Raw genomic sequence first — 18,934 nt, 5'->3', positions numbered from 1 at the left:
CCATCTAAAGCGTTATACGAAATGAATTTATCTATCTTACATGGTTACGAAAACTAAGATATTCTAAATAGATTAAATTCGGTTAAGGTAAGATCTGACAACAATAGAAACAATAAGTATCCCACTGACCCGTAATTATTTTACATGCGTAAGCCTAATACTACGGTGAGCGCGAGCATCACAAATCTCGGGCTGTATTAGCGAAATACCTAGATCATGTCACCATTGATTAATTATTTTTAACATCCCCCTTCTCCACCAGCTAGAGCTTAAAACATTTAAGACAGACTCGGGTATAAATACATCAATGTATGGGATTCCCATACCAATAAGTGATTAAACATAATCAAGCACTTACAATTTGACTGAAAGAAGCAAGGTATTATAAATACTGTCGTTGTCAAGGCGCAACACTAATTCAAATCACAAATAAACTCGGCATCAACGCGTCTCGAAGCAATAAAATTCGACCACGCACTGGCAATCTTTCACGAAATTAGACGAAATATTGGTTTTTTTACGAAAATGAACGGCAAAGCGGTTAAAGGTTAAACAAGAGAAAATATTATTTATTTGAACGCTTTTTTAAAACGATAGATCACGGTGAAAAATACGCTCGGTGCGATAACACCAGAGAGAATTAAGTAACGGAGCGGAAGCTATAACCTATAACAGTTTTAAAAGAGGTGCATTTACTCTTAAAGCAGGTCAGGCACGTTTTGGGTCTAAAGCTAGCTTCCAGTAACGCTAAGCCGGAAACCCGCCCCCTCCTCCCTGACATGATCACGTGGTTTTTAAAGCGACATTTTCTGCCCCTACCTTCTACTCCCAATGACAATTCTGCAGATCTTTTTATTGACTTGGTTATGATAATGATCTACTGAGCTTCTGAAACCCATTTTCTTGGAAAATAGGTTTCGGCTTTCACCCCTTTTTGAGTAAGTCTACTTAAAAAAAGATTCTCCTGGTCTTTGTAGAGTGGGTAAAAAAGAAGAGGGGGTCGGAGAGTCCGTCTCAATGGTTGGTAGGCCTTCGAGTAGGTAAATAAATAGACTACTTTTAACTCTTCATAGCACATAACCAACCTAGGCTAAAAACGGAGACCAATTTTCTAATTGGAATTAAAACGCCACGATTACCAGTAGATGCCGAGCAAAATGATACGTCAAAATCACAGTATGCTTGAATATTTTTTTTATTATTTCACTTTTTAAATGTCTGATCGATAAGCGCGTTTATATGGATGGCCACGTTGTTTTTGTCCTTTTTTTAGTTCTCCTTCCATTTTCTGTGTAATAAAAAACGTTATTAAATTAATATTAAAATACTTTTATTTTTGGAAACCTTGAAACCAACACGACTTAGCATAAAATATTTATCTGTTCCAACATAATATATTTGGCTAATAAAATGAAATAATACTAAAATTACCAAAATTGTTGACGCGGAAGAACTAATTCGAAGAAGGTTTTCAAACTTCTCGTCCAAGAAAAGGTTCCACTTCGAGGTTCCTTGTACCAATTGACCGTATCAACGACGTTCCTGATATTTTCGGGAAAATCGCGAGCGATATTATCGCGCCTCTTCTCCTCAATTTCTTCCATGCAAGCATGCAAATGCTTGTTACAATCTTCCAGTGCTTTTGCAACGACTTGTGGCTAAAAAGAGGATGCAAATGTCCAGTTAAAATAAAAATTAAATTAAAGATAGGCCCTTCCATTTTGAAAGTAATATAATCTTTAAGACAACCTTACGGATTACCAACATACCTTAAGGAAACAGAACCCCATAAAACCCTCAAATTTTAATCTGCCATAGTAGGAAAAACCCTCTTATAACACCACATAGCACATGATTACCACGTACACTATAACCGTTTAATACCTCATTATGACATGTCTGCGCTTTATGGACGAAAGTGAGGGCCGCACTGAACTTTTTTTCCATTTCAAACAAATATTTTTCTCTTTGCATTGTGTAGGAGGTCATTATTCCACTAGCAATAATACTATCATTGATAACAGGAACAAAGTGTCTGGCGGAACTATCAACCGTTGTTGAATTCTGCAAAACATTAACTTATATGAGAGAAATAAACATTCAAATAAGACGATGAGCTAGTCACGTCGCTCCAGCATGTACAAATTGCAATTAGTCAGAGGCTCAAAGGTAGTTACTTACCCCTAAGACGAAATCGTCCTTTGAGTTCGCAACGTCATCAGACATAAGTCTTGCAGTATCTCTAGAAAGCTTTTTAACTAGGACACAATTTAATCAACGTTAAATTATTTAATAAACCGAAAATGATCGAAGGGCAGTTTACTTTACTACAGTGGCAAGAAAATATAAATGTAACAAGGGCTAAGTCAAATGCTAATTTAAAAAGAAAGTTCACTGCCACTCGAAAAACATATTTTATAACTTCTCACTTGCAAGTAACTCCTTCTCTATATCCGAAACACTCTTTGACTCCGACATGACTATATCCCGAGCCGTAAATACGTGCGACTGCAATTGCGCAACTTCTACTTTTTGTATGAACTTTAATATGATCTTCGTCGCTTTTATATGAAATTTGGTGTCAAGGACGTTCCTATTCTTACGGGACTAGAAAATCTTTTGGTTTTTAACAGCAGTGTTTATTTTTTAATTTTTTAATTTATCAACCTTTTACCTTTTGACCCTTTTAAACTAGCTGTTTATATATAGATATAAAAATATACCCCAACCATGTCTAAATATAATAATTATATTTTACATAGTAATAAAAAAACGATCTTGTCAGTGGAATTCCTTCGTCCACGATAAACATTAATCCATAAAACTCTTTAAGTTATTGCCGGAGTATGGTCTTCTGAAATTGACGTAACAAATGAAAGTCGAATGACCATGTTACAAATTGAAGGCAAAGTTCCAGAATAATGATTTAAAGCAAATCTCATTTACTATTAGAATGCTTTTCCTACAAAAGGTCAATAGAACCGATTTTCAACCCCTAAGATAGAATCGTTTTGCCATCTTCTCACGACCACGACTATAGTAAATATATCATCATTTAAAATTGCATCCGTACAGGGTTATTATCAAAGTTATCATCAAACCAACATTATGACTACGGAAAGTGGTCCTAGAGCCAACATAATGACTACGGGAAGTGGTCCTAGAGCCAACATGACTACCGGAAGTGGTCCTCGAGCCGATATTATGACTACCGGAAGTGATCCTCCAACCAACATTATGACTACGGGAAGTGGTCCTAAAGCCAACATTATGACTACCGGAAATGGTCCTAGAGCCAATATTATGACTACCGGAAATGGTCCTAGAGCCAATATTATGACTACCGGAAGTGCTCGTCGAGCCATCATTAAGACTACGGGAAGTGGTCGTCGAGCCAACATTAAGACTACGGTAAGGGTCCTCGAGCCAATATTATGACTACCAGAAGTGGTCGTCGAGCCATCATTAAGACTACGGGAAGTGGTCGTCGAGCCAATATTATGACTACCGGATGTGGTCGTCGAGCCAATATTATGACTACCGGAAGTGGTCGTCGAGCCAATATTATGACTACCAGAAGTGGTCGTCGAGCCAATATTATGACTACCGGAAGTGGTCGTCGAGCCAATATTATGACTACCGGAAGTGGTCGTCGAGCCAATAGTATGACTACCGGAAGTGGTCGTCGAGCCAATATTATGACTACCGGAAGTGGTCGTCGAGCCAATATTATGACTACCGGAAGTGGTCGTCGAGCCAATATTATGACTACCGGAAGTGGTCGTCGAGCCAATATTATGACTACCGGAAGTGGTCGTCGAGCCAATATTATGACTACCGGAAGTGGTCCTAGAGCCAATATTATGACTACCGGAAGTGGTCGTCGAGCCAATATTATGACTACCGGAAGTGGTCGTCGAGCCAATATTATGACTACCGGAAGTGGTCGTCGAGCCAATATTATGACTACCGGAAGTGGTCCTAGAGCCAATATTATGACTACCGGAAGTGGTCCTAGAGCCAACATTATGACTACGGGAAGTGGTCCTAGAGCCAACACTATGACTACGGGAAGTGGTCCTAGAGCCAACATTATGACTACGGGAAGTGGTCCTAGAGCCAACACTATGACTACGGGAAGTGTTCCTAGAGCCAACATTATGACTACGGGAAGTGGTCCTAGAGCCAACATTATGACTACGGGAAGTGGTCCTAGAGCCAACATTATGACTACGGTAAGGGGTCCTCGAGCCAATATTATGATTAATTTATTTATTTATTTTTACTTATTTATTTCGAACCAACATTATGACTACGGGAAGTGGTCCTAGAGCCAACATTATGACTACGGGAAGTGGTCCTAGAGCCAACATTATGACTACGGTAAGGGGTCCTCGAGCCAATATTATGATTAATTTATTTATTTATTTTTACTTATTTATTTCGAACCAAGGGAGCGGGTCGCTAAGCCAAGTCGGTTTGTGTGCAACCCCCAAAAAGCATAAGGTACATTAAATAAAACAACCAACAATTAGAATAACAAAATAAGAATTTAGGAACTCTTTTGAATCCAATCCGTAATACTTCGACGGAAGTGGTCCTCGAGCCAATATTATGACTACCGGAAGTGGTCGTCGAGCCATCATTAAGACTGCGGGAAGTGGTGGTCGAGCCAATGTCATGACTGCGGGAAGTGGTCGTCGAGCCAATATTACTTTTTTAAAAAGCATATACCTTTATGATACGAATAGTACGTTTCTCTATAACAGACTTCATATCTGTCTCGGAAAAGCTTGTTTCCGAACGCTAAATCTAACTGGCAATGATAGTCAGTTGAAACTTTATCTTCAAGACCAGGCATGAGAGTCATATCAAAGGAATCAAAGAACATCTTCAGTGCGGTTTTACTTTTTAAAAAGTTTATGTTGAAATCTCCCACAACAACTGTTGGAACAGAGGCATCATATCTAATATCGAATAACGGATTAAAATCCTCAAAAACTGATCTCAAACTCGCTCCGGGCGATTTGTACAACAAAACAACAGTCATCGGTTCATTTTCAATGGAAACATCCAACCAACAACGTTCCACATGCGAATTTCTGAAAGGTCTATCGGTTCGCAAAACCCTAATATTCAAATCGTTAACTACATTTTCGGGTGTATCTTTTAAATAAATGGAAGAACCAAACGCAATTCTACGTGCGGTTCTTGGCAGATAAATACCACCCACTTCCCTAAAGGATGGCACACTAAACTCATCGGTATCTTTCTTCCACGTTTCAACAAAGCATAATAACTGGGCATTTTTTATTACAGTGTCTGCTAAGATATCTTCCAAATGTGCGTTTAAGGATTGCACATTATGAACATAAATGTACACCTTTTCGTTCAAAAACGGTAATACAATATTCTTTGTATCTCGTAATCTTCGAAGTTCCAATTCTACTTGATTGTTTTTAGGCGCATTTGGAACTTGAAATTTACCCTCAATATACAAACCGGAGGCGTTTCTCGCCCTACTGCAAGCAACATATAAATGAGTTCTCTCTAATTTTTTTCTTGGATTACAATGCACTACTACAGACGAGTATGTATCGCCTTGACTCTTGTGTATCGTAATAGCCTCCGAAATTACTAAAGGAAACTGTCTCCTAGAGACTGAAACATTATTTTGCCTCCATTTTCTACTAAATGCCTTAATAACCTTCTCGACAGGAGTCCAAGTCCTGTTATAGTTATTCTGCTCGTACAATCCAAGACACTTTTGTCTCAAACACTACCCAACATTAGCATCAGCAAACTCAATCCAAACCCTGAACGGAATTTGTTCCCCGAGCCTATTTTTACCGTACTCTATCTTTCTTAACCAGCCTGTCGCACCATTCGTAAGTCCATCAGACGTATCGACATTGTTAGTCATCATATATCTCGCACCACAAGCGAGTGTTAGTTCTTTGGGAAGACCATACGTATCAGGCGTTGCTAACGTTTGAACTTGGGAAAGAATGTTACTTTTAACTTCGCTACTAAGATCACCATTTACAACATCTACTGAAATCGAAACAGACTTTTCCGTACTCATTTTTAATAGAGTCTCTTGGTTAAATTGGTTGACTTCAACGTTAGTAGGGAAAAGATGTATCGCTTCTTTTGGCGGTACACGCTCTCTGTTTACTTCCAAACTTACGAATAAGTCAATATCATCCTGATTCATAGTTCCCACAGCCATTCTATTCAAAGCTTCCGCAAACCTCTTATCATCTTTTTGCCTCATAATTTCTTCAAGCTCACTAAATTGGAATTCCTCCCATATTGGGTTACCAATTAAAGAAGCATATGGATTGTCACTATCACTTTGACTTTGAAAAGCGAAATGATCCCGGACGGGTCTAAGTTGGTTAAAATCTCCAACTAAAAGTACAGAGACACCACCAAAATAATCTGGGCAACCCATTATCTCTTGCATTCTCGAGTTAACTCGGTTAAAAACCTTCGCACCAACCATTGATATTTCGTCAATAATTAACAATTTCACTTGACCATACATCAACCTACAATTGTGAAGAGTTTCACTTTCTAATCTGGAAATGTTTCCGGCAAATTGACTAACGGGTAGACAAAAGGTACTATGCAAAGTCGCCCCACCTATATTAAAGGCAGCCTTGCCCGTAGGTGCGCATCGCAGAACTTTAACCTCCGAGGGATTAGACCCTGGTTGCTTATTGTAAAATCTAGTAACAGATTCAAATATGGCACTTATCAAAACGCTTTTTCCAACACCAGCGCCTCCTGTAACAAATAGCCGTAAAGGCGTTTCTTTGCACTTTAAATGGTGCAGAACTTCATAAAATATTTCTTTCTGTTTCAAATTCAGTTTTCTAACAAGGGCGTTGTATTCTGAATCATTAACTAACGTGACTGATGGAGCAACAGTTTTTTCCGCATTACCATCAAGAATATCTCTGTTAATATTTCCTATTGCCTCTTCCACTGTATTAATTAGAAATTCAGAATCTTCAACAATTAAAGACCTATCTATTTCATTTTGATGTTCCAATTCAGGTTGGATATTAGTAAGATCAGCTTCAATCGCTTCACTTTCGAAATCTCTCACAGCCTGTTCAATAGCTACTTCGTCAATTTCATTATGAAATTCTTTTCTAGATTCCGTTATCATCTCAAGTCTAAGCTCATACTCAGATTTTACATCCTTTGTCAAAATATCTCTACTCTCATCACGCCAAGGCGAGAATAACATGACTTGTTAACGATAAAACTGCTCGGGATCTTTCACTAAATTGAATCTACGATACCGTATAATTTTAGAATGACCACGTTTTCTAATGAATCCTGAATCATTCTTCAGTTTTAACCATTTACCACACTGAACTTCATCGTTCTCACCGTCATCAATATGACTTTGAATTTTCGAAACTCTACGACTTTTGGAAAATTCATACCATGCCGCAAATTGAGCTAACGTTACTGCCTCTAAATCATCTGGCCTTTGAACATAATGGTCTAACATTCCAGAAGCGAAAACATCCATACTATCTTTGGACAATTGTTCAAGCTCAACTTTGCTTTTGAGAATATGAACACGATTTTCGGGCACATTTGTATTAACATAAATGCAAGCCCGACTACACCTGGAGACTGGAATTTGTAAAGCACTATAAGCCGCTTCCTGCGCGCTTACCTCGTGCGCGTTCAAAAACTGATTAGCAATCACCTTCAACTTTTGCTTCACCGTGCATTTATCTGACTGCGCTCGTTTAGCGGCTTCACGCAGAAGCATTGACATACCACGCTGAGATTTCCCTATATAAGACACGATATACATAACCAGAGCGTAAGGATCAAGTACAAACTGAATGTCCATATTCGCTTGCCAAAGGCGCAGAGTGCACGGGTTGTACGGATTAACCCTAGTATCTTTGGGGTGTCTTTTCAATAAAACCACTTTCCTTTTGAGGTCATACGTAATGGCTTTAATATATTCATCTTCAGTTAAACGCAACTTTTTCAACAACTCCTCAAAACTATCTACCCATAATTCTTTTTCTTTTGATTGAAAAAGCTCACGCAATTTACTGGAATTGTTCTTACACTTAAGTTCTTCGTCAAGAGTACCCGGTTCTCTTAAACTTGGATCATAAATAATAGTTCTAGGCATGGGAGGAAATGGAATTCCAAAACGACAAACTGAACTATTATTAACCTTCTTCCTACACGTTGTCGTGTGTTTATGCATTTGCAATGACGTTAACAAATCCCCATTATCATCGTTCAATTTCCCAGCGCAAGAAATAACTTTATCAATATATTCCTCTACCTCTTTAACATTTGACAAGTCATCTTTAAGCTTAGGCGCATCTTTAATCCATATCAACCCATGTTGATGAGGAGAGCCTCTTTGCTGTATTTCAACTCTGAAGTAATAATCTTCAATAACACCAAGACGGCCTAGCTTATGCAGAGCTTTAAGAAGAGCCCGAAAACGGTGGTCAAAATATCTAGCACAAGTAACAGGATCATCCTGAATCAACTTTGCCTTTTCCGAAAAACTTAAATTGCTAATATCGTCATTCGCTAAGCGATCCTGACCCGAAGTCACCCTCAGTATGTTCAAAAGCTCAGGCCATTTGCCTTCCGCAGCTGAAAACGTTATAAAAAAGGTAGCCGTACCAAGCTGCCTAATCATAGCCATCAACTCTTTCTGCCTATGCTGCCAATATGAAGGCGAGGACTGCAAATTTTCTAATACTCTAAAACCATCATCCTGCTTAACAATTGAATCGAGTGCACCAGCAGACGATAAAAACCCAGCAGTGTAGTTTGAGCCATCTTTTCTCTTGGTTTTTCTCATACAAACTTGTATGGAATCTCTAACTTTCATAGTTTCCAACTTAACAAAAGTGTAAAACAATTTAGACGGATTTTTAGCACAACGCCTATAAATATTACGAAGCTCCCACTTAGCAATGTCCCCAAAACTACCTTTAACCTTAAGATCTCTCTTCTGACCAACATAAATACTGGGGAATGACAATTCCTCCGCGTCCTTGTCATAGAGTAAAGACATTGGCGTTTGACCTTCACCAGGAGCAAACTTAACATGCATGGTATTAGTGGGTAGGAAATCAGACAATGACACTAACAACGTGTCTTGATTCCCAACTGGGAATGAATTAACTTCGTTCGGTTCATTCCAAATTTCATCGCTATCATTCTCATTCTCTACATTCATTGACCCTTGTGGGTTTTCACTTAAAGCATCACCATGATTTAACTGACGGTCATTTTCGTCAACAATAAATTCAAGTTCTTCTGGAATTGGATCTAATATATCGCTCCTAACGGTTATCCTATGCTTAATATACAACGGTGTTTTCACCAAAACCTTAAGAGCTTCGTGCATTGTTTTTGGCCTAACAGTTTCATACATATAGGGTGTGTTATATCGCATTCTTCTCATGAACTCAATTTGAATAGTATCTGTCTCACGTGGTAACCTTGTTAACACTGAAACGGTAGACTCGACATTAACAGGAACATTGACCACGTTTCCTTTAATTCCTCTTTGTTGATCACAGCCTAACCTTCTTATTTGCATAAAAGGTATTCGTGGTGAAATCATTCTTTCCTCTAAATTTGACAAATTAACTAGTTCTACCGGAATTTCAGGAAACTCAAAACCATTTTCCCTGGAAAACTTGGGGATTTCGTTTTTCTTTACAGCTTTATTACAAGCACTGCATAAAAATACTCTATCACTTAGCTCACGACGGTGAATACCAGGGACAGCCAAAAACACCGCAGACTTAATTAAGCTACCAGATGCTTTAAAAAAAAGATTTGAACATCCTTCACATGGCCACGTTGGACCTTCTTTTATGGTATCAAAATACGTCTGCTCTATAACGGAAGGATTTGCCCTCCTTTCTGCCACAGACAATCTGTTTCTCGAACGTTCAGAGTTCCTAAACTCGGCATTTGCACGACTTTCAGCCTTAGCCGACTGATTTTTAGCTGCTTCAGTGTTTCTATACTCTAAATCTTGGCGTTTACTAGCCTTATTCATCTGATTTCTTACACGTTCTGCTTCAACGTAATCTAAATCTTGGCGTTTACTAGCCTTATTCATCTGATTTCTTACACGTTCTGCTTCAACGTAATCTAAATCTTGGCGTTTACTAGCCTTATTCATCTGATTTCTTACACGTTCTGCTTCAACGTAATCTAAATCTTGGCGTTTACTAGCCTTATTCATCTGATTTCTTACACGTTCTGCTTCAACGTAATCTAAATCTTGGCGTTTACTAGCCTTATTCATCTGATTTCTTACACGTTCTGCTTCAACGTAATCTAAATCTTGGCGTTTACTAGCCTTATTCATCTGATTTCTTACACGTTCTGCTTCAACGTAATCTAAATCTTGGCGTTTACTAGCCTTATTCATCTGATTTCTTAAGCTAGATTCCCACTCGACGGAAAACACGACGGAAACCCGGCAGAAAGGGGTTCGACCGAAAAATCTTTACGCCGAGCCCGACGGAATTACCGTTCTGTCGGGCGTAAGTTGTGTTCTATTTTTTCGGTCGTGTTCGGCGTTACGCCGGTGTCTCAGCCAATGAAATTATCCCACTGACAACGTCATAAATTTAAAGAGCGCACGCACACGCGAGATCGATTGATAGCCGCCATTTTCTTTGTGGTTGACCAAGGCTTATTGGAAACATACCATCAAGATAGAAAAATTAAACTTACGAAAGTAAAAAGAGATAAGATGTTAATAAGGAATTAAGACTTTACTGAGGAGGTTAGAAAATATCCCTTATTTTACGATCTAAGCGACTAGGGGACAAAGATACCAATTCAGAGTGTGAAATAGATGTTGTGGAAACAACTCAAATCTGTCACGTGACCCAAAAATATCTACCACCAAACTGAAAATTCAGTCGTAGTGTGAACGGTCTACCGCCGGACGCCGGCGTAAGTTAAAATTTCTACCGTTGGCTGTGTGATTTTCGCCGGGTTTTTTCGGTCGAGTGGGAATCTAGCTTTACACGTTCTGCTTCAACGTAATCTAAATCTTGGCGTTTACTAGCCTTATTCATCTGATTTCTTACACGTTCTGCTTCAACGTAATCTAAATCTTGGCGTTTACTAGCCTTATTCATCTGATTTCTTACACGTTCTGCTTCAACGTAATCTAAATCTTGGCGTTTACTAGCCTTATTCATCTGATTTCTTACACGTTCTGCTTCAACGTAATCTAAATCTTGGCGTTTACTAGCCTTATTCATCTGATTTCTTACACGTTCTGCTTCAACGTAATCTAAATCTTGGCGTTTACTAGCCTTATTCATCTGATTTCTTACACGTTCTGCTTCAACGTAATCTAAATCTTGGCGTTTACTAGCCATACCCAACTTATCTCTTACACGTTCTGCTTCAACGTAATCTAAATCTTGGCGTTTACTAGCCTTATTCATCTGATTTCTTACACGTTCTGCTTCAACGTACTCTGAATCTTGGCGTTTACTAACCATACCCAACTGATTTCTAACACGTTCTGCTTCAACGTACTCTATATCTTGGCGTTTACTAGCCTTACTTAATTGGTTCTTAACTCTTTCGCTTGCTCTATACCATTCCTCAAGCCTTTTCACTCGCTTGGTAAGTACACCAGCCTGATTTTCCCTTTCACGATAGGACTCATTCTCTCGCTTCTTTGCCATAGATCGTGCCTCCTTCATTCTATACTCTTAATTTTGTCTCAAAATTCTCATTCTCTCTAACGGATACACATTACCATGAGACGTAGAAGGTAATTGTTCATCGTTCGCTACCATTATAGAACTAACCGACTCATTATTAACTAAATTCATCGTTTCGTCGGTAGTAATTACCCCAACTCTTACAGCGCTTTCACTTGAACTTCCGTCTAATACATTAACCATAGTACTACCTTGGCTAACAGGCGACTCAATAGAACTAACAAACAAATTAGGACTAGAAGTACTAGAAGCTGCACCTTCAGCCTTAGCTTTTTTCTGAGCTGCTAAAACTCTTCTCCTTTCATTTTCTCTCTTCTTAAACTCGGGATCTGACCTTTTTGCCCTCATCCTTTCCCTCGCTTTACGCTTTCGCATTTCATCCTTATTCTCGACATTATCTTCCTCCATTCTATATACGAAAGGTCAAATACTCACTTAAATCCACAGTACTTCCAACTTTCAACAACTATAATTCCAACGTTCAAAAACAATAATTTCCTAGTAGTTTTATTGACAACCTACTGGCATAGAATTTCTTATTAAGAATAGCTCCGGCGGATTAAAAAGATCTATTTACAACTAGGTGGGCGTATTAACCCTGCCGTCACGCTAAGTTTAAAAAATATTTTTTTTTTATATTTTTGGTCTAACTGTTATCCTCAACTAGATGGTTTTAGTCAAAAAAATTAGAAGCATAAACCCATCAGTGGAAGCTTTACTAATATTTATTACATATCAAACAATTTTGCTTTCAATATTAAGTCTACAAATAGCTTCAAAATGTCTTTTTTAACGCTGACTAACAGTTTGCGCAGTTTCCTAAAGCAATCTTGGAACTGAAATTTTTTTAATAAAGAAAGTCGATTTTGGCCCGAGGAACAGGCAAAAAAAGCAACGGCCTAAATTTTTTACATTCAAACACAAACGATTAAAGTTATTCGGTTTTCTATTGTCTGCTAGAAATGCACCACTATGGAGCAATATTAAAGGAGTTATTATAAAGTAAATGAGATTTCTAATGACATTTTCGTTCTCACTCCAGTGACATTACTCCTGAGAAAATATCAATGAATGAAGGCATCTTTCGCTCTTTTTAGGAGATAAACACAAGTTAAAATAAACACAAGTTAGAACAATCAGGGGGTATGTACTAAGCTATAAGCTTTACCTTTTTTTGCATTGTGTACAATGATACATTTCGTTCTTTATTTCCTGTATTATGAAAGACCTGCGCTTGTCATTAATCCACAAATAACTTCGCTACATGGAATTTATAGCGTTTTCCTTTGTGTCCTCGCGGAGCGCTCCCAAGGAGCAATAAAAATGGTAGTAGTAGTTTCCAGCTTCGTTAAAGACTGTTTTTAAAGAATAGGATCTCCTAGTTTTATTCCTCCATGGGAGCGCTCCGAGAGGACACAAAGGAAAACGCTATTAGTAACTAAGGATATAAATATAAAGCACTCGTCTCTACCCCCTACCGTATTTCAGAGAGTCACACTTGAAACTTCATTTTATCATTTATCACAAATCAAATTTACTATTTTGTTTTTCATAAATAACGGTATCACCACTCGTTCTAAATTAACTTTGAAAAGAGTTTCTGGATTTGTAATACAGGGAAGTAGTCTTAATTACTCGTCTTTTATTAACTGTGAAATATGTACAGTTCATCGACTTCTTACGTCATCTTCGTTACTCGTCCTATAAAAACGTTGACTATAGAAGTTTCGGTTAAGAGAGGTTTATCCCATATAATTTAATAAATTTATTTGATATTAAATATTTTTATCGTGAGTTACTTATCACACTTCTAGTTATTTATTTTTAAGAATTGTTTTTCCTGATATCATTTGAACCTTAATTATTATTAAAGTTTGACGCCTAGAGTATGCCTCTTTTGCGTTTGTCTGGAAATTGGGGGTTATAAGGCAGCTTATTCTCATCAAGTGATAAGATAAAGCGCATTCGCGTGAACCTTTGTGGACGCCTCGACATTGGAAGGCTAGACGTTCCTCGTAACCCTAGCCGATCGCCGTGTAATTATTGAATTATTCAAAGCTATACATTAAAGCAGACGATATTTTACATCCAAAAAAGATATGTCTTGTACAAATGGAAATCAGTTAATGGGAAAAACAGGAAGTGAAGAATATACAGTTGTGACGTAGACATTACCATTATGTGTTTGTAAAGGCCCAATTGTCTACGTCTCAATTGTAAACCCTCTATGATCAAAGCTACTATCACAACTGGATTGCCGTGTAAACACTGTCCCCCGTTTCACCTCAGCGACATTCTTTGTAGCTATAACCCGATTACGACCAGACCATTCACTGATCTGATTGCCACCATGAAGCTTTCATCTATTATAAAATCTACACCTTATTATATATTTAACTTTCGGCTCACTCTGAACCGTTAATATCTCTTCAAAACAAAAAGGAAAATCAAAACCCATATTTTATTTCAAATAAATCGGCCCTTATTTATTTACGCTTTAGTTCACTAGAATTACTAATAGATAAAACTTCACTTCGTCTTGTAATATACCAGAAATGTTTATACTATAAACAGATGTAGTATAGCTTAAGTAATATAAAAACAGCCATTTAGAATAAAAATATTTAAAAACGTTCTTGGATTATCAAAATGAAACAGAGCTTTCAAGCTACAAAACTACTAAATGCATCGTAATTACGAAATCTGTTTCCACATATTCACTTTATATAATGGAAAAAGTGAATATTAAGGTTCTGTAGGATTTCTTTACACATCAAAACAAAAATAACTGCTAACTAGTGTAACATCGGACGGACACACACAGACAAAAACATAGACTGCTTTTGAACTCTTTCCGTATTAATTTTGATTTGAGAAACAAGGTTATCTTAAATAATAAAATAAATATAATTCATATAAAATATTTTCTTCGTTAGTTATTCGCCTTATTGAACGTTACATCGTTTTAAAAAAGAACAATTAAACATTCTTGAGAGACTTGACTAATATTGACGTTTGAATTGAAGGATACGACTGTTTTTTCGCCTTACTCAAATAGGTAGTATATAAGGGTTTCGAATCGCAGCTATGGTTAAGAACAGCGCAATTGCGTGAACCTTTGGTGGAAGCCCCACCTTAGGGAGGCCAGACGTTTCTCGTAACCCTGGCCGATCGCCGCGTATGTCTTAACCTCAAGGATGATGATGTAGTAGAAGCCAGGTGTACAGACTGGTGTCCATGTGGGATGGACAAAGATCAGTTGATGGTGGTGTGACTGGTGTCCATGTGGGATGGACAAAAACCAGAAGGTGGTGGTGTGACTGGTGTCCATGTGAGATGGACAATGACCAGAAGATGGTGGTGAATAGAAGCCAGTGTGTAGAGACTGGTGTCAATGTGGGATGGACAAAGAGCAGATGAAGGTGGATTATAGAAGTCAGTAAGATGGACAAATGGCCTGAGGATAGTGGTGTTAGATAGGCAATGGATAATAGCCATTGTAAGTGCAATACAATTTTCCAAATTTCCGGGAACTGTAAATGCGGTCCGGAATTTGGGAAAACGTTTGCTCCGATTTGAAAACTGCGAACGCGGTCCCCTGGGGTTTAAGTCAATAACAACAGACTGACACACACACAGACACACAGACAGACACACAGACAGACAGACAGACAGACAGACAGACACGTCGAAATTAGAACCTCTCCGTGACATACGTCACTCGGAGAGGTAAAAAGAGAAAATTTGCTTTGTATTGAATGTGTTCCCAATACAAAGACCATTTCCCAAAATTTCCACTCCTTGGGAAAAACCAGTTTCCATCCCTTCAATTTGAAAGCGCGCTAAATAAAATTGTCCAATAAAGAAAAAGTGGGCGTCAAAAAGTACCACGTGGCTTAAGAGGAAGTGACGTCCATTTGGATTGAGAGAAAATTTTCGAAGTATTCGAATGACGATAAGGATTGGGGTTAGAGAATACGGTTTTCTCGGTCCACTTCGAATGAGCCCGATCCGAGTTAATCGTCATTAGCTTACCTTAATATTAGTTAAATCGTTTCAAGAAACTTTATTCCTAAAATCATTTAAAACATTGCTATTGTTGACGTTTGAATTCAAGTGTATGCCTCTTTAACAATTTTTTGAAATTTGGGGTGTTTAAGGCGCTTGATTCACAATAAATCATAAATTTTAAGAAAAGTCGTTACTGCGTGCATCTTTGGTGAAACATCTAGGGCAGCTAAAGCATCGTTCTGACCATGGCTGGTCGCCTATTCTTTTCTTCGGAAGAGGATGGAAATGTATAAATAGGTCTCAGAACAGTACTTAGGTGACTCTGCAACGTCAGCGTATATTATTTTTTTAAGAAATTAATTTCTTAACATTAGTGATGATTAGTAAGAGATGATTGTTAGAATTAACAATTAATTAAATTAAAATTAACGTTTATAGGCAAATTTAAATTTCAAGTGATATACTTCGTTTACCAGCCTTAGAAAATGACTTGTCAAATTAGTTGTTAAGGGTTATTTGAGGTATCAAACGGCACAGAAAGATTCTATTGCGAATACTAATTTAAAAGACTTTGGATAACATCAAAACAAATGACAGCTGAAATGTTTTTGTTAAACTATCAGTAATATCTATTTTAAACCAAAATAATACTACCCCCAAAATAGCGGAAATACGTCATGCGATCGAGTTGTGGTCACATATCGAAAATCGAAATCTCCCATAGCGATTATCGAAATCTGATGTTACAGAATTCGTATTTACGGACTCGATCGTTATCAGCTAGTTCGAAATCGAAATTTTTATTTCGAAGCTAGGAGAATCGGGTCCCAGGTGCCTAAAACCCGCGCCTGAGACCACTCGGCCACTCTACCTGTAAACAAAAGTCTCCGCACACTAATAGGCAAAAGCTTCATTTTATTAATACTAGAAACAAAACAGGCTGATAGAGGTCGGATTCGAACCCACTCCCTCGAAGAGACTGGTCCTTAAAACCAGCGCCTTAGACCACTCGGCCACTCTACCTGAAAATAAAAACCTTTTCACACTAATAAGCAAAACCTTCATATTATTAAACCTAGATAACAAAATAACCTGATAGAGGTGGGGTTACAACGCACGCCCCCAAAGAGACTGGAGCCTAAAACCAGCGCCTTAGACCACTCGGCCACTCTACCTAGAAACAATACTCACCGCAGACAAATAACCAAAAACTTCATATTATTAATCCTAGAAATCAAAATAGGCTGACAGAAGTGGGATTCGAAGGCACGCCCCCGAAGAGACTGGTGCCTTTAACCAGCGTCTTAGACCACTCGGCCACTCTACCTGGAAACAAAGTTCAACTCATACTAATAAGCAAAAGCTTCATATTATTTATCCTAGAAAACAAAACATGTTGATAGAGGTGGGATTCGAACCCACGCCCTCGAAGACCCTGGTGCCTAAAACCAGCGCCTGAGACCACTCGGCCACTCTACCTGTAAACAAAAGTCACCGCAGACTAATAAACAAAAGCTTCATATTATTAATACTAGAAACAAAGCAGGCTGATAGAGGTCGGATTCGAACCCACTCCCTCGAAGAGACTGGTCCCTAAAACCTGCGCCTTAGACCACTCGGCCACCCTACCTGAAAAAAAAATCCTTCTCACACTAATAAGCAACACCTTCATATTATTAAACCTAGATAACAAAAGAACCTGATAGAGGTGGGATTCGAACCTACGCCCCCAAAGAGACTGGTGCCTAAAACCAGCGCCTTAGACCACTCGGCCACTCTACCTGGAAACAATACTCACCGCAGACTAATAACCAAAAACTTCATATTATTAATCCTAGATATCAAAATAGGCTGACAGAAGTGGGATTCGAACCCACGCCCCCGAAGAGACTGGTGCCTTAAACCAGCGTCTTAGACCCCTCTGCCACTCTACCTCGAAAAGACAATTCACCTCAGACTTCTAAGCAAAAACTTCATATTAGTAATCCTAGAAATCAAAATTGGCTGATAGAGGTGCGATTCGAACCCACGCCCCCGAAGAGCCTGGTGGCTGAAACATGCGCCTTAGACCACTCGGCCACTCTACCTGGAAAAGAAGGTCAACTCATTCTATTAAGCAAAAGCTTCATATTATTTATCCTAGAAAACAAAACATGTTGATAGAGGTGGGAATCGAACCCACGCCCTCGAAGAGACTACTGCCTAAAACCAGCGCCTGAGACCACTCGGACACTCTACCTAGAATGGTTAAATCACTTCACATTTCTAAGCAAGATCTTCATATTATTAATCCTCGAAATAAAAATAGGCTGATAGAGTTGGGATTCGAACCCTCGCCCCCCAAGAGAGTGGTGCCTAAAACCAGCGCCTTAGACCACTCGGCCACTCTACCTGGCAACAAAGGTCAACTCATACTTATAAGTAAAAGCTTCATATTATTTATCCTAGAAAACAAAACCTGTTGATAGAAGTGGGATTTCGAACCCACGCCCTCGAAGAGACTGGTGCCTAAAACCTGCACCTGAGACCACTCGGCCACTCTACCTGGAAAGAAAGTTCAACTCATACTAATAAGGAAAAGCTTCATATTATTTATCCTAGAAAACAAAAAATGTTGATAGAGGTGGGAATCGAGCCCACGCCCTCGAAGAGACTACTGCCTAAAACCAGCGCCTTAGACCACTCGGCCACTCTACCTAGAAAAGTTAAATCACTTCACATTTCTAGGCAAGATCTTCATATTATTAATCCTCGAAATAAAAATAGGCTGATAGAGGTGGGATTCGAACCCTCGCCCCCGAAGAGAGTGGTGCCTAAAACCAGCGCCTTAGACCACTCGGCCACTCTACCTGGAAACAAAGGTCAACTCATACTTATAAGCAAAAGCTTCAAATTATTTATCCTAGAAAACAAAACATGTTGATAGAGGTGGGATTTCGAACCCACGCCCCCAAAGAGACTGGTGCCTAAAACCAGCGCCTTAGACCACTCGGCAACTCTGCCTTGAAACAATACTCACCGCAGACTAATAAACAAAAGCTTCATATTATTAATACTAGAAACAAAACCGGCTGATAAAGGTCGGATTCGAACCCACTCTCTCGAAGAGACTGGTGCCTTAAACTAGCGCCTTAGAC

General features: G+C 38.6%; 1 protein-coding gene and 3 non-coding genes across 4 annotated transcripts; all 4 read right to left on the bottom strand.

The window, feature by feature from the left end:
• Positions 1 to 1,427: 1,427 nt before the first annotated feature.
• Positions 1,428 to 2,650, bottom strand: LOC149716554 (uncharacterized). Its single transcript, XM_089844896.1, has 4 exons — positions 2,430 to 2,650; positions 2,182 to 2,258; positions 1,885 to 2,064; positions 1,428 to 1,658 (listed from the first exon to the last, which is right to left on the bottom strand). The coding sequence occupies exons 1-4, from the start codon at positions 2,476 to 2,478 to the stop codon at positions 1,428 to 1,430; spliced, it is 537 nt and encodes a 178-aa protein (XP_089701022.1). The 5' UTR covers positions 2,479 to 2,650.
• Positions 2,651 to 17,194: 14,544 nt separating this feature from the next.
• TRNAL-UAG (transfer RNA leucine (anticodon UAG)) lies at positions 17,195 to 17,276 on the bottom strand. The gene has a single exon. It is a non-coding gene; the product is annotated as a tRNA-Leu (tRNA).
• A 221-nt stretch (positions 17,277 to 17,497) lies between these two features.
• TRNAL-UAG (transfer RNA leucine (anticodon UAG)) lies at positions 17,498 to 17,579 on the bottom strand. Its single transcript has one exon. It is a non-coding gene; the product is annotated as a tRNA-Leu (tRNA).
• A 1,138-nt stretch (positions 17,580 to 18,717) lies between these two features.
• On the bottom strand, positions 18,718 to 18,800 carry TRNAL-UAG (transfer RNA leucine (anticodon UAG)). Its single transcript has one exon. It is a non-coding gene; the product is annotated as a tRNA-Leu (tRNA).
• Positions 18,801 to 18,934: the final 134 nt, after the last annotated feature.

The sequence above is a fragment of the Phalangium opilio genome, unplaced genomic scaffold, assembly GCF_054372755.1.
Source record: "Phalangium opilio isolate 3A_F unplaced genomic scaffold, DU_Popi_V2 ptg000009l_1, whole genome shotgun sequence".
Lineage (NCBI taxonomy): Eukaryota > Metazoa > Arthropoda > Arachnida > Opiliones > Phalangiidae > Phalangium > Phalangium opilio.
The sequence above is the reverse complement of the archived record's forward strand: the minus strand, read 5'-3'. Positions and strand labels throughout refer to the sequence as shown.

What these genes read in the sequence shown, in the direction of transcription:
- LOC149716554 (XM_089844896.1), bottom strand. Translation starts at nt 2,478, where the DNA reads ATGTCGGAGTCAAAGAGTGTTTCGGATATAGAGAAGGAGTTACTTGCA. An exon ending in AGAGAAGGAGTTACTTGCAA is followed by an intron (nt 2,259 to 2,429) that starts GTGAGAAGTTAT and finishes ATTGTGTCCTAG; the next exon opens with TTAAAAAGCTTTCTAGAGAT. An exon ending in CGCAGACATGTCATAATGAG is followed by an intron (nt 1,659 to 1,884) that starts GTATTAAACGGT and finishes TCCTCTTTTTAG; the next exon opens with CCACAAGTCGTTGCAAAAGC.